We start from the raw sequence: 17,155 nt of genomic DNA on the forward strand, positions 1-17,155 counted from the left end.
TAGCGGAGGGGGAAACAGTCATACACGGGGTAGTCTGTTAGTTTGGCTTTCCGTACTTACGTATATAAAGTTTATCTCTGCTCTTTTGTCTTTGTTTGCTTTCTTTATAGACCTCTCATTGTGAACTCCGATCTCGCTCTCTTCCTCCTTACATTGACTCAAGAATCCATTGACCAAAAGTCATTCACCTAAAGAATCCATTCACTCAGAACATTCACTCGAACTCCAACTTCAGCAACCATGGCTCCCTCCGCCGTCGAAACCCAAGACGTCAACCTCACAGCCGCCGCAATCCACAAGAAAGAACTCGCCCAACCCACCGTCAACGGCACTCCCCAAGTCCAAGCTCCCCTCGACGCTTCAAAGCTCACATACACATACACACAATCCCCCCGCTCCGTCCCCGATGAAGCAAACGCTCACTCCGGCGACGAGACCATCGCCACCGACCACATGGTCCTCGCATCATGGAAGGCCTCCACCGGCTGGGCTGCCCCAGAGCTCAAGCCCTACGGACCGCTGAGTCTCATGCCCACTGCCTCTGTGCTTCACTACGCTACGGAGTGCTTTGAGGGTTTGAAGGTTTATCGTGGTTATGATGGAAAGCTCCGTATTTTCCGTCCTGATCGTAATGCTGCGCGTCTTCGCATGTCGGCGAACCGTATCTCCCTTCCTATCTTTGAGCCCGCTGAGGTAGAGAAGCTCATGATTTCTCTTCTCTCTGTTGACGGTACAAAGTGGCTTCCCGCCGATCGCGCTGGAAGCTTCTTGTACATCCGCCCAACCATCATCGGCACAGCTCCTCAGCTCGGCGTCTCTGCTCCCAAGGAAGCCCTCCTCTACATCATCGTGACATTCATGCCCCGCATGGACGCTCCCCCCGGCGGAATGCGTCTTCACACATCCCCCGACGACATGGTGCGCGCCTGGGTCGGTGGCTTCGGATATGCCAAGGTCGGCGCCAATTACGGTCCTTCTCTGCTCGCCACGGCTGATGCACGAACCCGTGGATTCCACCAGATTCTCTGGCTGTACGGTTCTCAGGGCGAGTGTACCGAGGCTGGAGCCAGTAACTTCTTTGTTGTCTGGAAGCGAAAGGATGGTAAGAAGGAGATCATCACTGCTCCTCTTGATGATAAGCTTATCCTTGATGGTGTCACCCGTCGAAGCTGTCTTGAGCTGGCTCGTGAGCGTCTGGGTGATGAGTATGAGATTACTGAGCGAAAGTACACCATCGCTGAGGTCGTTGAGGCCGATGCTGAGGGTCGTCTGATTGAGTCTTTCGCTGCTGGTACTGCTGTAAGTTTACCAATTAATACCACGACAAGAACCTTGCTAACAATATTAGTACTTCATCTGCCCCGTCTCCCAAATCCACCACCGTGGACAAGACATCAACATCCCCATGGGCGCCGAGAGTGAAGCCGGCGAGGTCACCAGCAAGATCAAGGGCTGGCTGGGTGACATCATGTACGGTCGCACAGAGCACCCCTGGGGCGTTGTCATCCCCGAGAAGAAGCAGTAAATTGCCGATTCAAAAGTGCATTTCAAGGTGCATTAAAAGTTGATTCATGGGACGGCGTTTAGCGGTGTTTGTTGATACACAAAAGAGACCAGGTTGGTCATGGGCACATGCATTGACAAAGACGGAAATGATAGGTGCAGATAGTTAATGAGATACGAAATAGACGACTAGTTGAAAGTCAGCTTTGCTACTGTACATGGCCAATCGAACATAACACTGCTGACACCAAAATAACCCGCACATTGCTTCCATAGTATATCGAAGAGATCAATCATCGAAGAGATCCTGCATCATCTTCAACGTCTGGCTCTGGATCTCAGCCTTGAACTCCTGCATATACGGGTTAGTATTAATTGATCAGCTGCAGGATACCAGCATACCTTGTCAACTTCATTCAGCAGCCGACACTTTTCCTCCACGATAGCCTCCGCCTGCGCCTTAAACTCCTTAGCAGCCTTCAAAGCTTCCTCATCAACACCATTCTGGCCACTACCTTGATCGCTGAGCTCTTTGTTCAGTTCCTTCCAAGCCTGTTCTTCAGTCGCACAGCATTCATCCTATTCGACACTGAGGCGAAGAATCTCTTCTCTCGCAGTAGCAATTTCTTCTTGGAGGTTCTTCAAATGAACAGCGACGTTTGCTCGGGGGTGCCCTCCATGGTCATTGTGGTGACAAAGTGTAGCTGATAGCGGGTAGGCGATGTTGGCGTACAACTGTTTGGATTGCGACAAAGTCTGGGCGGATTTCTCAGCGAAGCGGGCTGTCTTGGCCTGCACCTCTCCGTGCGCTTTTACAAGGTGATCAATAGCAGAGCTGTGGAGTGACATGCCCATTCGAGCATACGATTCTATCTTTTGTTAGAGGACGAGGCGCAAGATTGTGGACCAGAAACTCGCCTCGAAGCTGCGAGGCCTGATCATTGCTCTTGGGTGCATGAACGACCTTGCTTTCGGGCTTTGAAGCGGTCAGGCTTTTTCCAAGACAATCGTGAACCTGCTGGTAGATGTTGTGGTAGGGAATAGGCCCGACGGAGGAACTTGTCGCTGGAGTATCGTCGTCACGCAGGCGATCTCGCAGGGTCGAAGGGCAACCATCTTCCTCTAGACTAGAGGTGGAGGTAAGGAAATGATTATGTGCAGACGCCATGATTGCATCAAAGCTTCGACAATAATTACGATTGCAAGAGACAGAAAATATTTGTACGAGAGAGGCGAGAGTGCGTGCTGGTGGTTGCAGTTTGAGCCAGCAGTGGCAGGTGTCGATGCCGATGAGGAAGCAATCCGTCGCGCCTGCCTGCGTACCTTCAACATTCACCAAACACATCCGCATTGTGTGAAAACCTGCAATTCCAACATCAATCTTTTAAATTTTTATTCAGAATCATATTGATAGTGGTTCATGTATGCCTGTGCCTTAGAAATGCCCCTCCTGTTGTGGTATGAATTCCATCACCAAATTACCCTACGGCTCTGTCGTGCATTTTGTCCCCCAGTCCTCAAACGCCATATCGCGACCAGCAGACTTCCTCCAGACTCGCTGAAAATAACTCAATTCCGTCGGTTTTCTTTTAGTGCTCATCTCTTTCCCTAAGCCTTGATCTTCTTCTCAATTGCCTCCACAATACTCTCCCAAGTAATCATGGCACCATTCCCAACATCACCACAAGCCAAATTCTTCGATATCGGTCTCAAAACCTCAAACCAACCATTCTCCCCACCCCATTCCTCCTCCAAAACTCGAAGCTGTCTCGCTGTGATAGGATGATTCCACATACAAGTGTTCATCGACGGCGCGACAAGAATCTTCTTCTTAGCCCCATCAACAGTCCCCGAAACATCCCAAGCTCGAACAACAGACGTCAAGAGATTATCGCACATGCCGTTGACAATTTTAGCCATAGTATTCGCGCTCAACGGTGAAATGACCAAGACATCCGCCCAGCGTCGTAGCTCAATATGCAAAATCGGCGCATTACGTTTCCAAGGCTGCGCCCACTCATGCGCATCTGTGTAAACAGCATCGACATTCGGAAGACGAGAAATTTGATCCACGGTTGGTTGTTCAAGGCTTTGACCAGAGAGGAATTCCGATGCAGAATGAGTGAGGATGAGACGGATGGAGATGTTGTGTTGTGATTTGAGACCATTTATAATTTGAACGAGCTTAATTGTCGCAACAGAGCCAGAGGCGGCGAGGAGGATATGGCGCTTGCCATCGCCTCGGGCTTGTTCGAGAGCTTCAGTTGAGTTGCGCATGTAGTGATCGTGATGGGCGTCGTGCCCGTGTTGAATCCTGTGAAGCATTGAGATGGAGTGAGATGCGACGATGCTTTTGTCAGCGGTCTTGGCGAGATTTGATAGGGTTTGATGCAGTTGAGTGGAGTGTTGTCACTTTATGACCTCAGCTACAAATATGAGTTGTATGAGTGATAGATATGGTTTTCAAAATTAATTGACTGAGTTGCTAATTGAGAGTCAATCTTTACAGAAATCTTTGGAATTGACATCAGACGGGAGCTTTATCTAATTGACCCCGCCATCAACCCCGCGTCATATGATGAACTCTGAGGATATCACGAGCCGAATCGCAAGTGCACAAAGCGTCTTTGCAGTGCCGACTGAACCTAAGAATGAACTGATTATAATAGCGTGTTTACAGAATGTTCTGGCCAACGTTAGACATTGGTAATATTGTTAGTAATTGACAGTGCTGTATTCTACAGTGGGAGAAGCTGTTGTGAGCTCTGTGAAGGTGCCTAGGGGCGACAAGCAATTCAAGAGCAAACCGTACAAGCTCTCGCAGAGAAAAGAAACCCCTTGCGAAGAAAAAAACGCATCAGAATGTGGTCTCAAAACGATTGTCATTCTAACATCACCATGGGCAAACATGACAATGTTGATAAGCCGCAATCGCCCCTTCGCTGATTGGTCACTTCGCCACTGATATCCGGGGATCGGCGTCGGAACATCCTTGACATCACTAATCCCATCCAAAACTTCCGCCATCTCCAACACTCCAAATCTATTGCGCATCTCCATTCTCTCACTACCACTTTCTCCCTCACAGCCGCCACAATGTTTGCGCGAACAGTAGCTTCAGTACGCCCTATCCCTTCCCACCATTTAACTTTAACAACTAACCCTTCTGCAGTCCCTCAGACAAGCCGCCCGGCCTGTCGCCGTCCGCTCAACAGCTCCTCTCTTCCGCACACCAATTTCCCCCCTCACACCTTTCCAAGCCCGCCTTCTCTCCGACCAAACCCGCTCCGCAATCGACAAAGCCGTATCATCCGCCCCCGTCGTTCTCTTCATGAAGGGAACACCCGAGACACCACAGTGCGGCTTTTCGCGCGCCGCCATTCAAATCCTCGGTCTGCAAGGCGTCAACCCCGATAAATTCGCCGCCTTCAACGTCCTCGAAGACCCCGAGCTGCGGGAGGGTATCAAAGAGTACTCCGATTGGCCTACGATTCCTCAGCTTTACGTTGCGAAGGAGTTTATTGGTGGAACGGATATTCTTGTGTCGATGCATCAGAATGGGGATCTGGCGAAGCTGTTTGATGAGAAGAAGGTTATTCTTGAGGGGGAGCCTGAGCAGAAGGAATAGAGCGGCGATTACGATCGGTCGAGTGTATAACATTGTGTAATGGGGATGAGATACCTCTGTATGACAGATACGAATGTACAGCAAAAGAACGGAATAGAATGGTGCGGTCATTTGCGTCCCAAGCTTTGGTGCTGGCTGTGAAGAACTCTTGCGTTATGGGTGTTTGGATGGCGGTATTCTCGCCTATGCTATCATTGTGTCGTGCCCGAACGCTTTCTGGTAATACACAGCGCGGCTGGGGGCCGTATTTGTTGGTTCTTTACGAGCGGAACGCAACCAAGAGCTGTGAAGGCTTGCGATAATGAAGTAGTTGAAGAAACCTCAATAGATGCCCAAATTTCCGCCATGAACGAAGTAACGAATGTGTTGCGGTGAGATTGTCTCGTCTAGAAAATCCTGATGCGCGTCAACTCCATCTTCCTCATATCCAGATCCCCTGCCCCATCAACAAAATCCTTAAACTCTCCCTTTGTCAGGTCACTGAGTAACTCTAGACACTGTACACCTATAACCAATCGATATCCTCCTTGACACTTTCTCAAAAGAAAGGGCTCCAACGCTCCGCAGAGAATCCACAGCTCGTCACTGCTTTCTATCGCATACCTTTCTGCTAAGATGCTGTGATCCCGCGACCCCTTGTATACTGTATCAAGTGTTGTTTTCTGTATATCATCATCTAGAAATACACCCCATACCTCCAAGGCTGTTGTAATCCTTTCGGGGTGCTCCGGGTGAGGAAGTTGCGAGAATGAAGCATCGGCTTTTTCAGCTTTGACGTGATGTCCCACGTATCCAGTGATGCTTTTCATAATAGAGCTGCCATGTGTATACTCGTAAGTGTTGATATTGGACATCCAGTTGACTACCCACGATGGCAAGCCATCTTCATTGTTGTAGTGAGGAGTTGAATGATCCAGATACGTGAGCACGTTCAAGCTATCCTCGCACATGATGATCTTGCGTGTTGTTTCGACCAGAACCTTGTCCGCATCATTCTCCGGTGAATAATTCGGTACGATACCATATCCAGGATGAGCAAGGCCGAGAACAGAGTATATCTTGTCGCGGGGGTCTGACGCTTGGCTGCTGCTGTTGTAAACGAGAAGGTTCTTCAAACCTGCATCCTGAACCCATTTTCCCTTGGCAATGTTCATACTGTAAACTTTGCTGACAGCCTTTTCGATTTCTTCCAATGAGTATTGCGAGCGTTCAAGTAATCGTTTGAACGGCTCATATCCAGGACTGCTGGTTTCGGAGAGCGAGTTGTGGGTTACAATGCATATGCCAACCAGAAATGCAAGCATTTTATCATAGGAAATGGAGTGTCTCCCGAAGAGAAATATCACACGGCTTGATACCATGAATTCCTGGAAGACCCAGGCTCTATCCCACCATGGACTTTTGAGAATGTGGAAGAATGCAATCCACCCATCTGCAAAGCTCTCATAATTGAGTCTTTCCAGCAGATAGGTAAGGATATCGTAGGAGCAAATCGAAATGTCTCCTTTGGGGGCTTCTAGACCTGCGCCAGATTCGTGGGAGTGCTCTTTTAGTAGATGCTGTATGAGATCTTGTTCCAGCTCGATAAACCATTTCATTCCATGCCCTTCTGTTTCAGAAACAGAAAGGCAAATAAGCGTATCTTTGGAATTTTGGTAAATATCTCTCATGAAGCCGACTTGATGAGATCGCTCTGCGAGGTTGGCTTGGTTGATACAGATTTGATCGACCCATAGCAACAGGTCATCCTCACACTGCTGAGTTGCCCAGTAATTGCGGGCGGCAATCAAAGCATGATGAAGATTGGCGAACACGTTGCATCTTGCACCGTTGACAGTGATAGTCTTTGTATTGCGTGGGTTGCCTGCGCAGTATGAAAGGGCGAGGTATTGCTTGCGTACGTCGGCGAGTCTCACGCTTGGTAATAATTCGCCCTCGACAAGGCCAGACCCTGAATCGGGTAGGATTTTCAGAAGACGTATATCTCTATCGTTGGAATTGAGATCTTGGTAATGCACTTTGGAGAAGAAGTTACTGTTTTCCGGGGTGCAGAAGATGTCATGTCCTGGAGGCTCATTTGCCTTGATCTGGAATGAGGAGGATCCCGCTTCTTTGTCCATCGGATGTTGAAGCCGGGAGTAGAGATGGACGATTGAGTGGTGGATATTTGATGAACACTTAAGTTTCTTTGGAGATTCTCTCAGGCGTCAAGGACATTGATTGAGGAATTAAATGGGAGGTCAGGATGCCTTGTGAGGCGAAGCACATCGTGTGATTGGATGCCTTGGAATAAAACAGCCGTACTGTATTTTATGGCTAGGCGTTTCTTGAAACTTCAAACTACCTTACAAAGAGCTCATGAATTTTCACGAAGAACTGATGGCAATAAAATCTTCACTACCTCGTTTGGACCTTTGAGCTTTTGGAGTTGAGCGATTCTAAAATGCAAGCGTATTGGTTCACTACTCGCCCACCTACTGCCTAGATAATCTATTTTGTTTAATAACTAGAGAAATAACCCTTGTTCTTGACCCAAATAGTTCTTCTGGTTCCAATACTGTATTTCAACTAGTTTTTCGGGATTCATGGATCAGGTTGATGCCAAACCGAGAGGTCCTTAGATAACATCGATAGCTGTGTCAGGCATGTTTCTTATGCAACTCAGTCACATACCGTCAATAGAGCTACTACACTGCTTCAAGCGAAAGGCAGGAGCTTCAAATATCCCAAAAGCAGTATGTCATACGATTTTAATGAATATTTACGTTCAAGTTCGCAAACAGACTCCCACTATCATGCCGTTTGTCCGTGGAAGGCCATGGCTGGGCCACGAGCTGAGGTTCAACGCAGCCACGTGTATTGCAATAAAACATGAATACACCAAGTCACATTCGTGGGAAATATTGATTATCATGACTTGTATGCATGCGTTCAAAAGTCAATGTATCGAGTCTTTCAGCTCGTCAAATAGGCTTTGCGGTGGGAATGTGGCTGGTTGGAGTGTGAATCTCCTCATTCTCTCAAGTCACAAGTCACCAAGTCACAAGGAATGAGATAACATGAGTAATAATCATAAAAGCTGGATATTTCTCAATTCAAAACTTCTATTCTTCAAGCTCATACAGTTCTACAGGTCTGACACTCAATTGGTTCTTCTTCCAACGTAAAGCTGTGCTCCCCCCTCGCTCATATCACATGTGAGACAACTAGCCATGGTTTCCAGTATGAACTTTATATGATTATATCTACTGTAATGATTAAAAAAGATCTCTGCTAATTCTGGTTAGGGGCAGTATCAAACCCGGTGGACGTGCTTGTTGATGAAGCTCGGGCTTCAATGACGCCCTACATAAACAAGGAATTGCATACAGTAGTCACCTATCAGCTCCCTGTACCTTGTGGCGACTGCTCTGTGCACTTACTCATCGATAAAAGTGGTGAAACTTGCAGCGCGTTCATAATGGACGGTGGACGAGACGCCCAACGCCTGGAAGCTTGTCAGGTGGTGATTTGTGGACTTAAAACTATTGCCCTGATCCACAACATCACGGATCCTTTCTTGAGAGCCTGGGTTGTCACGCACTGGGACAAGGACCATTACGACGGGGTACTTGATCTCTTCAAATGCAAGTTGCTTGGCGATTTTGTACAGGCGGATGACTTCTGGCTTTACTGTGTCACAGGTACAACTTACAAGCGGGCTTATGAAGCCATAGTGAGTTCTGCTCCCCACTCTCTCGAATACCTGCTTACGTACGGCGTTCCAGAAAACCAATACGATCAAACTCACCGTCAAAATTGGTATTGAGGCTATAGGATGCAACTTCTTTGGTGAGAGGTTTAATGCAGACGGTGTCGGCTTTTGGTGTGTCGGCGGTGATGGCTACAGCTATTTAAGGGACTTCAGAATACCCCCGAAGCCTCATGAGTCCAAAGACAAAGACAAGGACCTCAATCCGGTATGTAAAAGCAAGAATAAGCCCACACAGAATGAGAGGTCACTGATGGCCTTTGTTATCTGGGCCAACAACGGCCGTGGCCAGCCGCGATTCTCCTACTTTTGTGGAGGTGATGGCAATGTACCTCTGGAAAAAGAAAGAATCTGCGATATAGTACTGGGACACCGGCGTGTCCAGGTGGCCAAGTTGGACCATCATGGCTCATCGGGCGAGTTTGCTGAAGGCGAGATCTTGGGTTTGATGCAGAAGCCTCAGCGGCTACTTATAACACCTGGACACCAATATGGACACCCTTGTAAGTATTTTACAACACAAGGAGACGAGTCTGTCTAATCATGACTTAGGTTGGGACGTTATCTTCCTTATCAGCAATATGTACAGGAACCAGCGTGATAGAAGAATCCTTTATACGACACGCCTGCCCTACTGGGTTGATGAGAGCAAGTTTGGAAAATGGCTCAACACTGACCTTAACATCAACTCTCAAGGACGACTCGCCAGTCTTTTCAAGCCAAGTGCAACTTCTAGCCCGACCAAAAGAATCATGAGTGGGAACGAATCTAAAAAGGTTCTCGTGGAGGCGGTCACGAATATTCTAAGAGTCAACCTGAAGGAATTTAAGGAGAAGCTGCTGACGGAAGCAGACGACGAGGATGAAGCCAATGACCCTGACTTTACTATTGAAGACGGCCTTGCAGACCTCCTTGGCAATATGGTCCAGAACAAGACGGCCGTCTATGAAGACGTTCAAAAACAAGTCGCTCAAGAGCTCAAGAAGGTCGTCGAAAAGGGAACCGGGACGAAATATGAAATGGTGGACGAAGGTGAGGAAACTAAATTCTCCAAGCCTGAGGATGAAATGATGAGTTACAAGCATGATGTGGTAAATGCTTGTGTGGATATGTGGAACTCGATCTCGGAGCAAAAGATCAAGGAAGGGGAAGAGCAGTCGAAGTACTATCTCTTGCAGCTCATTTCAGCTAATGATGATGAACTGGACGGAGCTGTTAATTCATTTGAATGGCCCGTTTTTGAGGACAAGAAGTTCAAATCCAAGATATAGGAGTTGACGTACTAGGCTGTGCATCAGCAAAGAGACTCGTCTATATTGAGAGCCGTCGCTCGCTGTATGTAATCTTTTGAACGTTACAATGAATATCATGAAGAGGTAGCATCAAGTGATTGTTACACAAGGCTGGCCTTCCGAAATCGTTCCTGTTTAATGCGACATCACATTACAATTGTAGGATTGACGAGGCTATTATTTGTTCATTGCTATTACAGGTTCAAACATATACCGACTGAGCCAATGAATCGCGAGCAACTCTTCATACACTTTTTTTACTGATTCTATGGTTCTACGGGAGACTGAGAATGATTGCGTGACGAAATGGTTGTGAGAATGCCTTGTAGTGAGGCGAAGCAGCACTGGTGTTGATCTTGTGATTGGATGCCTCACATGCAACATGGGGGCAGCCAACAGCATTTATCAGATCATGGTATCAAAATCTAGGCAGCCATGAATCATCGAAGTAATCAAAGGGAGCATCCTCAAGCTATCTTTAAACTTCTATTGAAGTTCTATCTCCAATTTCTTTCCCGTATTTCTTGCTGAGTTGAGGACCTAGACCACTACCTCATTACTGGAGACATCAAAAGGGCGCAGCTGCAAGTTCAACCCCTATTCGAACTGCAGATGAATCACATAATAAGTTTATCATCCAATAAAAGACTTTGAAAGAAAGATGGGACTCAAGTTTAAGCCCTGACGCGTAGTCACTCGCGTCAGAATAAGTCGAGCGCGTATCGGGATACACTTCCTGCGCCTACGGCGACCCCGAGAACTGTACGCATGCATGCGGCACATACCCTTGGCCGTTTCGAAAATTAGAAAGAATGCAATTCTATTCATGAAATAGAGAAGACTTATGCAAGGGGCTTTGCACTGACAAGGGTTGTTAGGCAGAATCACCTATGATAAAGGAGGAAGAGATCTCCTACTACGGAGAGGGCGAGATGAGTAGAATTCGAAAGAAAGAATTCGAAAAACAGTATGTTGTCATAGGCCTCGATAATAATAAATATAGGAGTTGCCTAGCGAATGACTTGTTCCTGTTTTCTACTACTGCAACTACCTGCTCACAAAACCGCCCCCTCTAGCCATGGAGTTAGCCTGCGGCTGTTCTCTTGACCAATACCTTGCTATATTTGCTGAACCTGATCCAATCAGAACTATAGTTGACATCCGTCAGAATCTTAGACAAAGAAGTCGCAAGAGGGGAGCGACTAGCTACCAAGCAAGCCTCGAGCAATTCCGCTTCCATTTCAGGACCAGACTTGGCATATCGGGTAATGATTTCATCCATAGAGAAGATATAGTCCATCAAAAAGGACTCATTGAGATGGCACATGAATACCTCTGTGTTTGCGAGAATGGCTCCCGGTACTGGGATAGTCATTTGGCGAGCAATGATGGATCTCTTCAATATTCTAGAGATCAATACGAGTAACTTGGCCCCCCTAACACTTGGTTCTTGTCTGATGACTTTAAAATAGGATATACACCAATATTGTTTGGTTCTTCCTTCGACGCAACCTTAATGATATAGGGAAGAAGTTACGCTCGAGACGTCCTGGAACTACGACCGCAGATAATGGCCGACGACGAAGAAATTTGCTCGATGCATTTGGCAGCGAGAGCCCTTCACCATTTTATCCAGATTACGAGAGTCCAGAATATCACGAGAGTCCAGAATATCACGAGAGTCCAGAATATCACGAGAGTCCAGAATATCATGAGAGTCCAGACTATGCAACGTTCGTGTTCTGGTTCGAACACAGATGACAAAAGTGCTAACCTCTTCAGAACAACTAATGAGGGCGGTGATTCTTCACCTTTGCAGAGTACCCATTCGATTCAAAACCCCAGACAGGAAGAAATAATGAACAACCGAACTCCGATACTTTATGGCAGGACCTACAGCCCAGATGAGCTGGCTGAAGACGTAAGGCTGACGATACTAGAAAGTATACTTGACTGATACGTGATTACGTAGGATACGCAAGGGTCCTTAATGCCAATTCCTGACGCGCAGCCGCGACGTTTAAGCCGAATGCAAGATATACAAGCGAATTTCAGAGAGGCAAGACTTGATGAACGATCAATCAATGGGGTTAACCGCAATGAACGCGGGAATAATCCATCGGCGCCTACTGCTACCGTGGGCACTCAGACGGGATTTGAAACAGATGAATATCGCGATAGAGATGCTAACGCGCCACCTCCTTCATCCATGAACACAAATAATGCCTCCCAGCAGTCTGGGCAAGCGAGTCAGAATAGGGATCAACGCCAATCCGGAGAGCCACGAGAGTCAATCGAACATGAACAAAGGTCACCAACTCCCTTCGAAGCCCCGAGAACTGCTTCGCCAGAACCGAAACCGAAAATTGACCTCATATTTAGTTATGATGCACTCCCGGGATTTAATCTCCGCTTATTCCACGGCGAAGAAATCTTCTCATTCTCCCACGAGCAAATATTCCGGGAAACAGGTTGGCAGCATGACTTTGACTGGCTGCTCATCTCCCTCAAAGCTCCTGCGGTGCTTTTTCTGGAACGTATACCCAAGGCTGATAACAGGGAGTTTCGAAAGGTAATGGTTAGATTTGAACAGATAGTTGATACGATGAAACGTGATTATGCTGAGTTGGAGAGAGATGCTGTGATTGAGATTGCTTTTGTGCCTGAGTGTAAAGGGCATTCGGGAACTGTTATGGTTGACGCTTGGAAGAAGCGGTTGGATAAATCGCGTGGCGTCGTGTTTTGACGGACAAGAACTGGACGTTGTGGACTTATAGACTTATAGACATAGACTTTCCTTTTTTATAAAGAGTATGATAGCGAAGAGATGAAGGGACTACTGAGGATATGCTGCACCATCTGCTCTAGGATCACTACCAGCCGACCAAACGGGCGTTCCATCAGGATCAACAGTATATCTGATAATCTGCCCACGCCCAAACATAGCTCTCTTCCAACCCTTAAGCACAACAACATTATGCCCCAGCTTCTTCAACTCCTCAACAGTCTGTTCAGAAATACCCTCCTCCACATGAACAGTCCAGTCCAAAACGTTGCCCTCGTCTGGCATACCAGCGCCAATGCAAATTCTCGGCGCATCAAGAGCCTGTTGGGGATTCAGACCGAAAAGAACTTGGTTCAGTAGAACTTGAATGGTTCCTTGGGGTTGGTTGAACCCGCCCATTACACCGAATGTAGAATGCAGAGATCCGTCGCTGATATTGGTCGCCATGCCGGGAATAATCGTATGATAAGGTCTTTTTCTCGGCTCAAGCTTATTAGGATGTTTCTCATCCAGCGAGAAATTCGCACCGCGATTCTGAAGTGTGAAGCCACAGCCCTTTGGGATAATAGCCGTTCCAAAACCAGCGTAGTTGGAGTTGATAAACGACGCAGCGTTACCATCTGAATCAGTAACAGTGAAGTACACTGTATCACTGCTTTGCAGAGCAGGAGATACGAAATCGGGGTTTCCAGGCTGAACACCATCATGGGCTTTTGAAGCAGAGAAGATCTTGGCGCGTTCGGCCAGGTATGATGGGGAGATCATGCCGGCGGTGGGAACTTTGGTGGTGTCGGGGTCGGTAACGTACCAACTTGCGTCTGTGAAGCCGAGACGTAGTGCTTCGATAATAGCGTGGAGATAAGCCGTTGAGTTATGATCTTCCGGTGTAAACCTTGGGATTTTCCCCTGCTTTTCGAGCTGTTCGATTATGCCCAGTGCCATTAGAGCGACGATACCTTGGCCGTTGGGGGGATGTTCCCAAAGTTCAACACCGCCGTTGGGATCTTTGTCTGTGAGACCTTGACCGCGGAATTTGACGGAGATGGGCTCTGTATTTTGAGTGCCTGTTTCAAGATGGTGCTTCAAATCGTCGAGTTCGAGATATCCTCCTAGGTCTTGCACGACTTTTACGATCTCCTCTGCGATGCGACCGGTGTAGAAACCCTTCTTACCCTCTGTCGCCAAAGTTCTGAATGTTTGAGCGAGAGTTGGATTTTTGAAGACTTCACCTGGGCGAGGGGCTCTCACGCCATCTTGCGCTGAGGGGTCTTTCTTGAGCATCTCTGCAAAGTTGGGCGACGCATCTCGGAGGAGCTTCTCTTGAGCTTGCCACTAACTCAAGTCAGCCCCAAATTCCAACTCCCAAGCAATAGACTTACAGAGTGAGAAGCGATTTCAGTAAGAGGGAATCCATTCTCCGCTAATTTGATAGCTGGCTCGAGAATTTGGCTCAAGCTGACTTTTCCGCTGCCGAATCTCTCAACGGTATCGACCCAGCCGGCTGCAGCGCCGGGAACAGTCGCAGCGTGGACGTGATGAGTTGGGATTTCGCCAACTTTGCCGTCGGGAATGTTGAGGCTCTTGCGGATGTTCTCGATGGTCTGCTTGGAGCCTGAGCGGCCGGAGCCGTTGAGACTTTTGACTTGTTTTGTGGCAGCGTCGAAGTAGAGGAGGAACATGTCACCACCGATGCCGGTGGATACAGGCTCTGTGACGTTCAGGCCGGCAGCTGTGATTTATCAGTACAGCTCAAAGAACAGCATTATTGTCGCGTGTTTGACATACCAACTGCAACAGCTGCGTCCTGTTGTCTGTTAGCTACTGACTCCTGGGTGTGAAGGATGTTAACCTACAGCAGCATTGCCACCAGCTCTCAAAATCTCAAGACCACAATTCGCAGCATGAGGTTGCGGCGCCGCTACAATACCCTCCGTACTATGAACAACACTCCTCCGTGAAGGAAAGCCAGTGAAGCCAGCCGAAGGCGGCTCATAAATCGACGATGTAGGCAGCGGCATCTTAACAATTCTCAGAGAACAACAGCACTTGAAGGACAAATACTGAATAAGTGAAAGTTGGGGGAGAAAGGGAAGTTATTTACATAATACTTATGATGTAAATACTCTACTTTTGACCTCGGGTCAAGCCCGATGTTACACTTGGAGACGTGGGGGAGGGGTCATTTTGGATGGCGGGGTAAATTTGGAGGGGGCAGAATGTCGTGATAATGCCTCTCGCCGATCTTCGGGTGTGGAATTCCGGGATTTGATCTTTGGAGGGCGCTTTGTGCATCATCCGTAGAGGTCATTTCGGGGTAATTACATGATGTTGTAATTCACTGAAAGGTGTAGGGTTGACAGCTGACATGAAGCCTAAAGAATAAGCTTGACAACGCCATAACAGCCATTGTCTCAGCGCAACCAATGAACTGAATACCAGATGTCGCTTGTAAGAAATAACAGTTCATTGAATTGATATGATGAGTGACAGTAAAATGCTTCCGCTAAACCGACTTAGCAGTTACGAGTATTACTCAATTGTTTCCATCTCAATACCCGACGTCACTTCGCAATCTTCATTCCCAACCTCTGTAGGTATGAGTAGATCGATCCTTTGGGCACCTTTCCAATACTACTCATCCATCTCGCCGCAAAACTCCCTATAACCCGTTAGCTTTCCCTTCATCACAATCTCAGCAATTAAAATGACTTACCAAGTCTCGGGCCAACCTCATCAAACCCCAGCGCTCTCAGAACCCAAATAAGCTCAAACTCGACCAAAACACCAATAGCAACAATCGTACCAGCTGCGATCAGCCCGGCATAAACCGGGTGTTCTTTCGCAAACTCCCAAGCAGTGTTTGTAGCTTTCTTTACAGCTTCAGCCATGGGCTTAGCAAGCTCTGCGCCATCCTTTAAGAGTTTCTCGATTTTGTGCTCGATGGCTTCGGCGAGGCTCGACGTCCAGCCGGTAGTGGAAACTACTTGTTTGAGACGGTGATGTAGTTGAGATTTTGTGCCGGTGTGGGTTTGGAGGATTGAGACGAATTGAGAGGCTGCGTCGTCGGAGTAAGGGACTGGTTGAGAGGTGATGAGGGTTGAGCGTGTGTTGATCTGGCTGACCTGGGGAGATTGAGTTGGAGCGCTTTGGCCGGTGAGGCAGGAGAGGATGGAGTTGAGGGGATTCATGATGATGAATTTTCTCTTCAGGTCAGTGGTGTTGATGAAGAGAAGAGATGGTGCTGATGAGTTGGCGTGAATGAGGCTCGGTTTTATCGTGATGACAGGAAGTACGGCCTCCCGCATGTTAGCGACCACTCACAACGTTCACTCATCCGCAGTGAATCACAGTCGTTATATAACCGCCGATTGATACTGTTTGCCAACTCTACTGCTTGCGCCTTGATGTTGGCCCAAGTTGGGGCCATGAGAGAGCCAACATGACACAATTTGGCCGCATCGCAGGCCACAAGGCATACAGGACACTGCAAGTGCAGTCTCTTTCTCAATTCATTCGCCTCACGCATTATTTGGTCCGCTTATCTTACAAGTTAGCTTTTGGAAGGCACAAGTTGAAGTTGGGCCATCTACAAAGTGCCTCTCACGAATGACGTGCAGGACTGCTAACACAAACGAGCTTCATTTGGAAGCAGTTTCTATCCGGAGCGATTCCTCCATTGACACACTCTAATGGAGCATGTCTAAAGTCCCTGGATTCCTCATAACTGATAGCGCCGTCTAGTTCTCACAAGCTCGCAGAAATCCTCCAGGCAGCCCCGGATGGTCTCCCACTTGGCACAACACCAAGCTTTCCCCACGTGCAACAAGGCTTTCTGTCTCATTAATAATCCACCTGTCATCACTCAATCTCAAACCCTGATCCAGATCCCCCAAACGAACCAATATCACCCCGTGGTCCGTAACATTCCAGAGCCAGAGAGCCCAGGAACATAACTCACTCCTCTCTCATCGTGGCATATCGCAACCTTATCGAGTACCTCTGTGTAAAATACAAATAGGTCAGGATATAAACTCCAGGAACTGTCGCAATAGGTAAAAGCATGTAAACATGGCGTGGATCGGCGATTAAATAGAGTTAATTGTCATGGTTGACTAACCCCAGACCCGCGCCACATACATAAATGGAATGTGGAAATGCTTCATTCCAGAGCTTTTAAGGTATTTGATTGCCTGTGG

The 17,155-nt window shown here is 47.7% G+C and overlaps 10 protein-coding genes across 10 annotated transcripts; 4 read left to right on the plus strand and 6 right to left on the minus strand.

Moving 5' to 3' along the window:
- Positions 1 to 240: 240 nt before the first annotated feature.
- Positions 241 to 1,525, plus strand: BKA55DRAFT_505629 (aminotransferase; the record flags this gene model as incomplete). Its single annotated transcript, XM_046187208.1, has 2 exons — positions 241 to 1,299; positions 1,349 to 1,525. 2 exons carry the CDS (start codon positions 241 to 243, stop codon positions 1,523 to 1,525), a joined length of 1,236 nt encoding a protein of 411 aa, XP_046052212.1.
- Positions 1,526 to 1,727: 202 nt separating this feature from the next.
- On the minus strand, positions 1,728 to 2,671 carry BKA55DRAFT_662115 (uncharacterized protein; the record flags this gene model as incomplete). The annotated part of the gene is made up of 4 exons (XM_046197619.1): positions 1,728 to 1,855; positions 1,906 to 2,055; positions 2,092 to 2,372; positions 2,422 to 2,671. The coding sequence occupies 4 exons, from the start codon at positions 2,669 to 2,671 to the stop codon at positions 1,793 to 1,795; spliced, it is 744 nt and encodes a 247-aa protein (XP_046052213.1). The 3' UTR covers positions 1,728 to 1,792.
- A 208-nt stretch (positions 2,672 to 2,879) lies between these two features.
- On the minus strand, positions 2,880 to 4,046 carry BKA55DRAFT_562662 (flavoprotein). The gene has a single exon (XM_046192314.1). It carries the CDS (start codon positions 3,826 to 3,828, stop codon positions 3,112 to 3,114), a length of 717 nt encoding a protein of 238 aa, XP_046052214.1. The 5' UTR covers positions 3,829 to 4,046; the 3' UTR covers positions 2,880 to 3,111.
- Positions 4,047 to 4,599: 553 nt separating this feature from the next.
- Positions 4,600 to 5,131, plus strand: BKA55DRAFT_505858 (thioredoxin-like protein; the record flags this gene model as incomplete). The annotated part of the gene is made up of 2 exons (XM_046187224.1): positions 4,600 to 4,623; positions 4,676 to 5,131. 2 exons carry the CDS (start codon positions 4,600 to 4,602, stop codon positions 5,129 to 5,131), a joined length of 480 nt encoding a protein of 159 aa, XP_046052215.1.
- A 386-nt stretch (positions 5,132 to 5,517) lies between these two features.
- BKA55DRAFT_506950 (heterokaryon incompatibility protein-domain-containing protein) lies at positions 5,518 to 7,251 on the minus strand (the record flags this gene model as incomplete). Its single annotated transcript, XM_046187312.1, has 3 exons — positions 5,518 to 6,563; positions 6,654 to 6,879; positions 6,967 to 7,251. The coding sequence occupies 3 exons, from the start codon at positions 7,249 to 7,251 to the stop codon at positions 5,518 to 5,520; spliced, it is 1,557 nt and encodes a 518-aa protein (XP_046052216.1).
- Positions 7,252 to 8,227: 976 nt separating this feature from the next.
- BKA55DRAFT_562667 (uncharacterized protein) lies at positions 8,228 to 8,917 on the minus strand. Its single transcript, XM_046192315.1, has 4 exons — positions 8,899 to 8,917; positions 8,554 to 8,846; positions 8,419 to 8,499; positions 8,228 to 8,353 (listed from the first exon to the last, which is right to left on the minus strand). Exons 2-3 carry the CDS (start codon positions 8,727 to 8,729, stop codon positions 8,466 to 8,468), a joined length of 210 nt encoding a protein of 69 aa, XP_046052217.1. The 5' UTR covers positions 8,730 to 8,846; positions 8,899 to 8,917; the 3' UTR covers positions 8,228 to 8,353; positions 8,419 to 8,465.
- Positions 8,899 to 10,348, plus strand: BKA55DRAFT_562669 (uncharacterized protein). The gene is made up of 2 exons (XM_046192316.1): positions 8,899 to 9,385; positions 9,435 to 10,348. Exons 1-2 carry the CDS (start codon positions 9,136 to 9,138, stop codon positions 10,151 to 10,153), a joined length of 969 nt encoding a protein of 322 aa, XP_046052218.1. The 5' UTR covers positions 8,899 to 9,135; the 3' UTR covers positions 10,154 to 10,348.
- Positions 10,349 to 11,252: 904 nt separating this feature from the next.
- Positions 11,253 to 12,920, plus strand: BKA55DRAFT_592232 (uncharacterized protein; the record flags this gene model as incomplete). Its single annotated transcript, XM_046195361.1, has 4 exons — positions 11,253 to 11,596; positions 11,647 to 11,819; positions 11,875 to 12,095; positions 12,147 to 12,920. The coding sequence occupies 4 exons, from the start codon at positions 11,253 to 11,255 to the stop codon at positions 12,918 to 12,920; spliced, it is 1,512 nt and encodes a 503-aa protein (XP_046052219.1).
- A 39-nt stretch (positions 12,921 to 12,959) lies between these two features.
- On the minus strand, positions 12,960 to 15,347 carry BKA55DRAFT_673778 (nucleophile aminohydrolase). The gene is made up of 4 exons (XM_046198041.1): positions 14,813 to 15,347; positions 14,745 to 14,763; positions 14,339 to 14,688; positions 12,960 to 14,291 (listed from the first exon to the last, which is right to left on the minus strand). The coding sequence occupies exons 1-4, from the start codon at positions 14,975 to 14,977 to the stop codon at positions 13,011 to 13,013; spliced, it is 1,815 nt and encodes a 604-aa protein (XP_046052220.1). The 5' UTR covers positions 14,978 to 15,347; the 3' UTR covers positions 12,960 to 13,010.
- Positions 15,348 to 15,520: 173 nt separating this feature from the next.
- BKA55DRAFT_537206 (uncharacterized protein) lies at positions 15,521 to 16,147 on the minus strand (the record flags this gene model as incomplete). The annotated part of the gene is made up of 2 exons (XM_046189887.1): positions 15,521 to 15,618; positions 15,673 to 16,147. The coding sequence occupies 2 exons, from the start codon at positions 16,145 to 16,147 to the stop codon at positions 15,521 to 15,523; spliced, it is 573 nt and encodes a 190-aa protein (XP_046052221.1).
- Between the last annotated feature and the right edge of the window lie 1,008 nt (positions 16,148 to 17,155).

Source organism: Fusarium redolens, assembly GCF_020744475.1.
Source record: "Fusarium redolens strain MPI-CAGE-AT-0023 chromosome Unknown BKA55scaffold_5, whole genome shotgun sequence".
Lineage (NCBI taxonomy): Eukaryota > Fungi > Ascomycota > Sordariomycetes > Hypocreales > Nectriaceae > Fusarium > Fusarium redolens.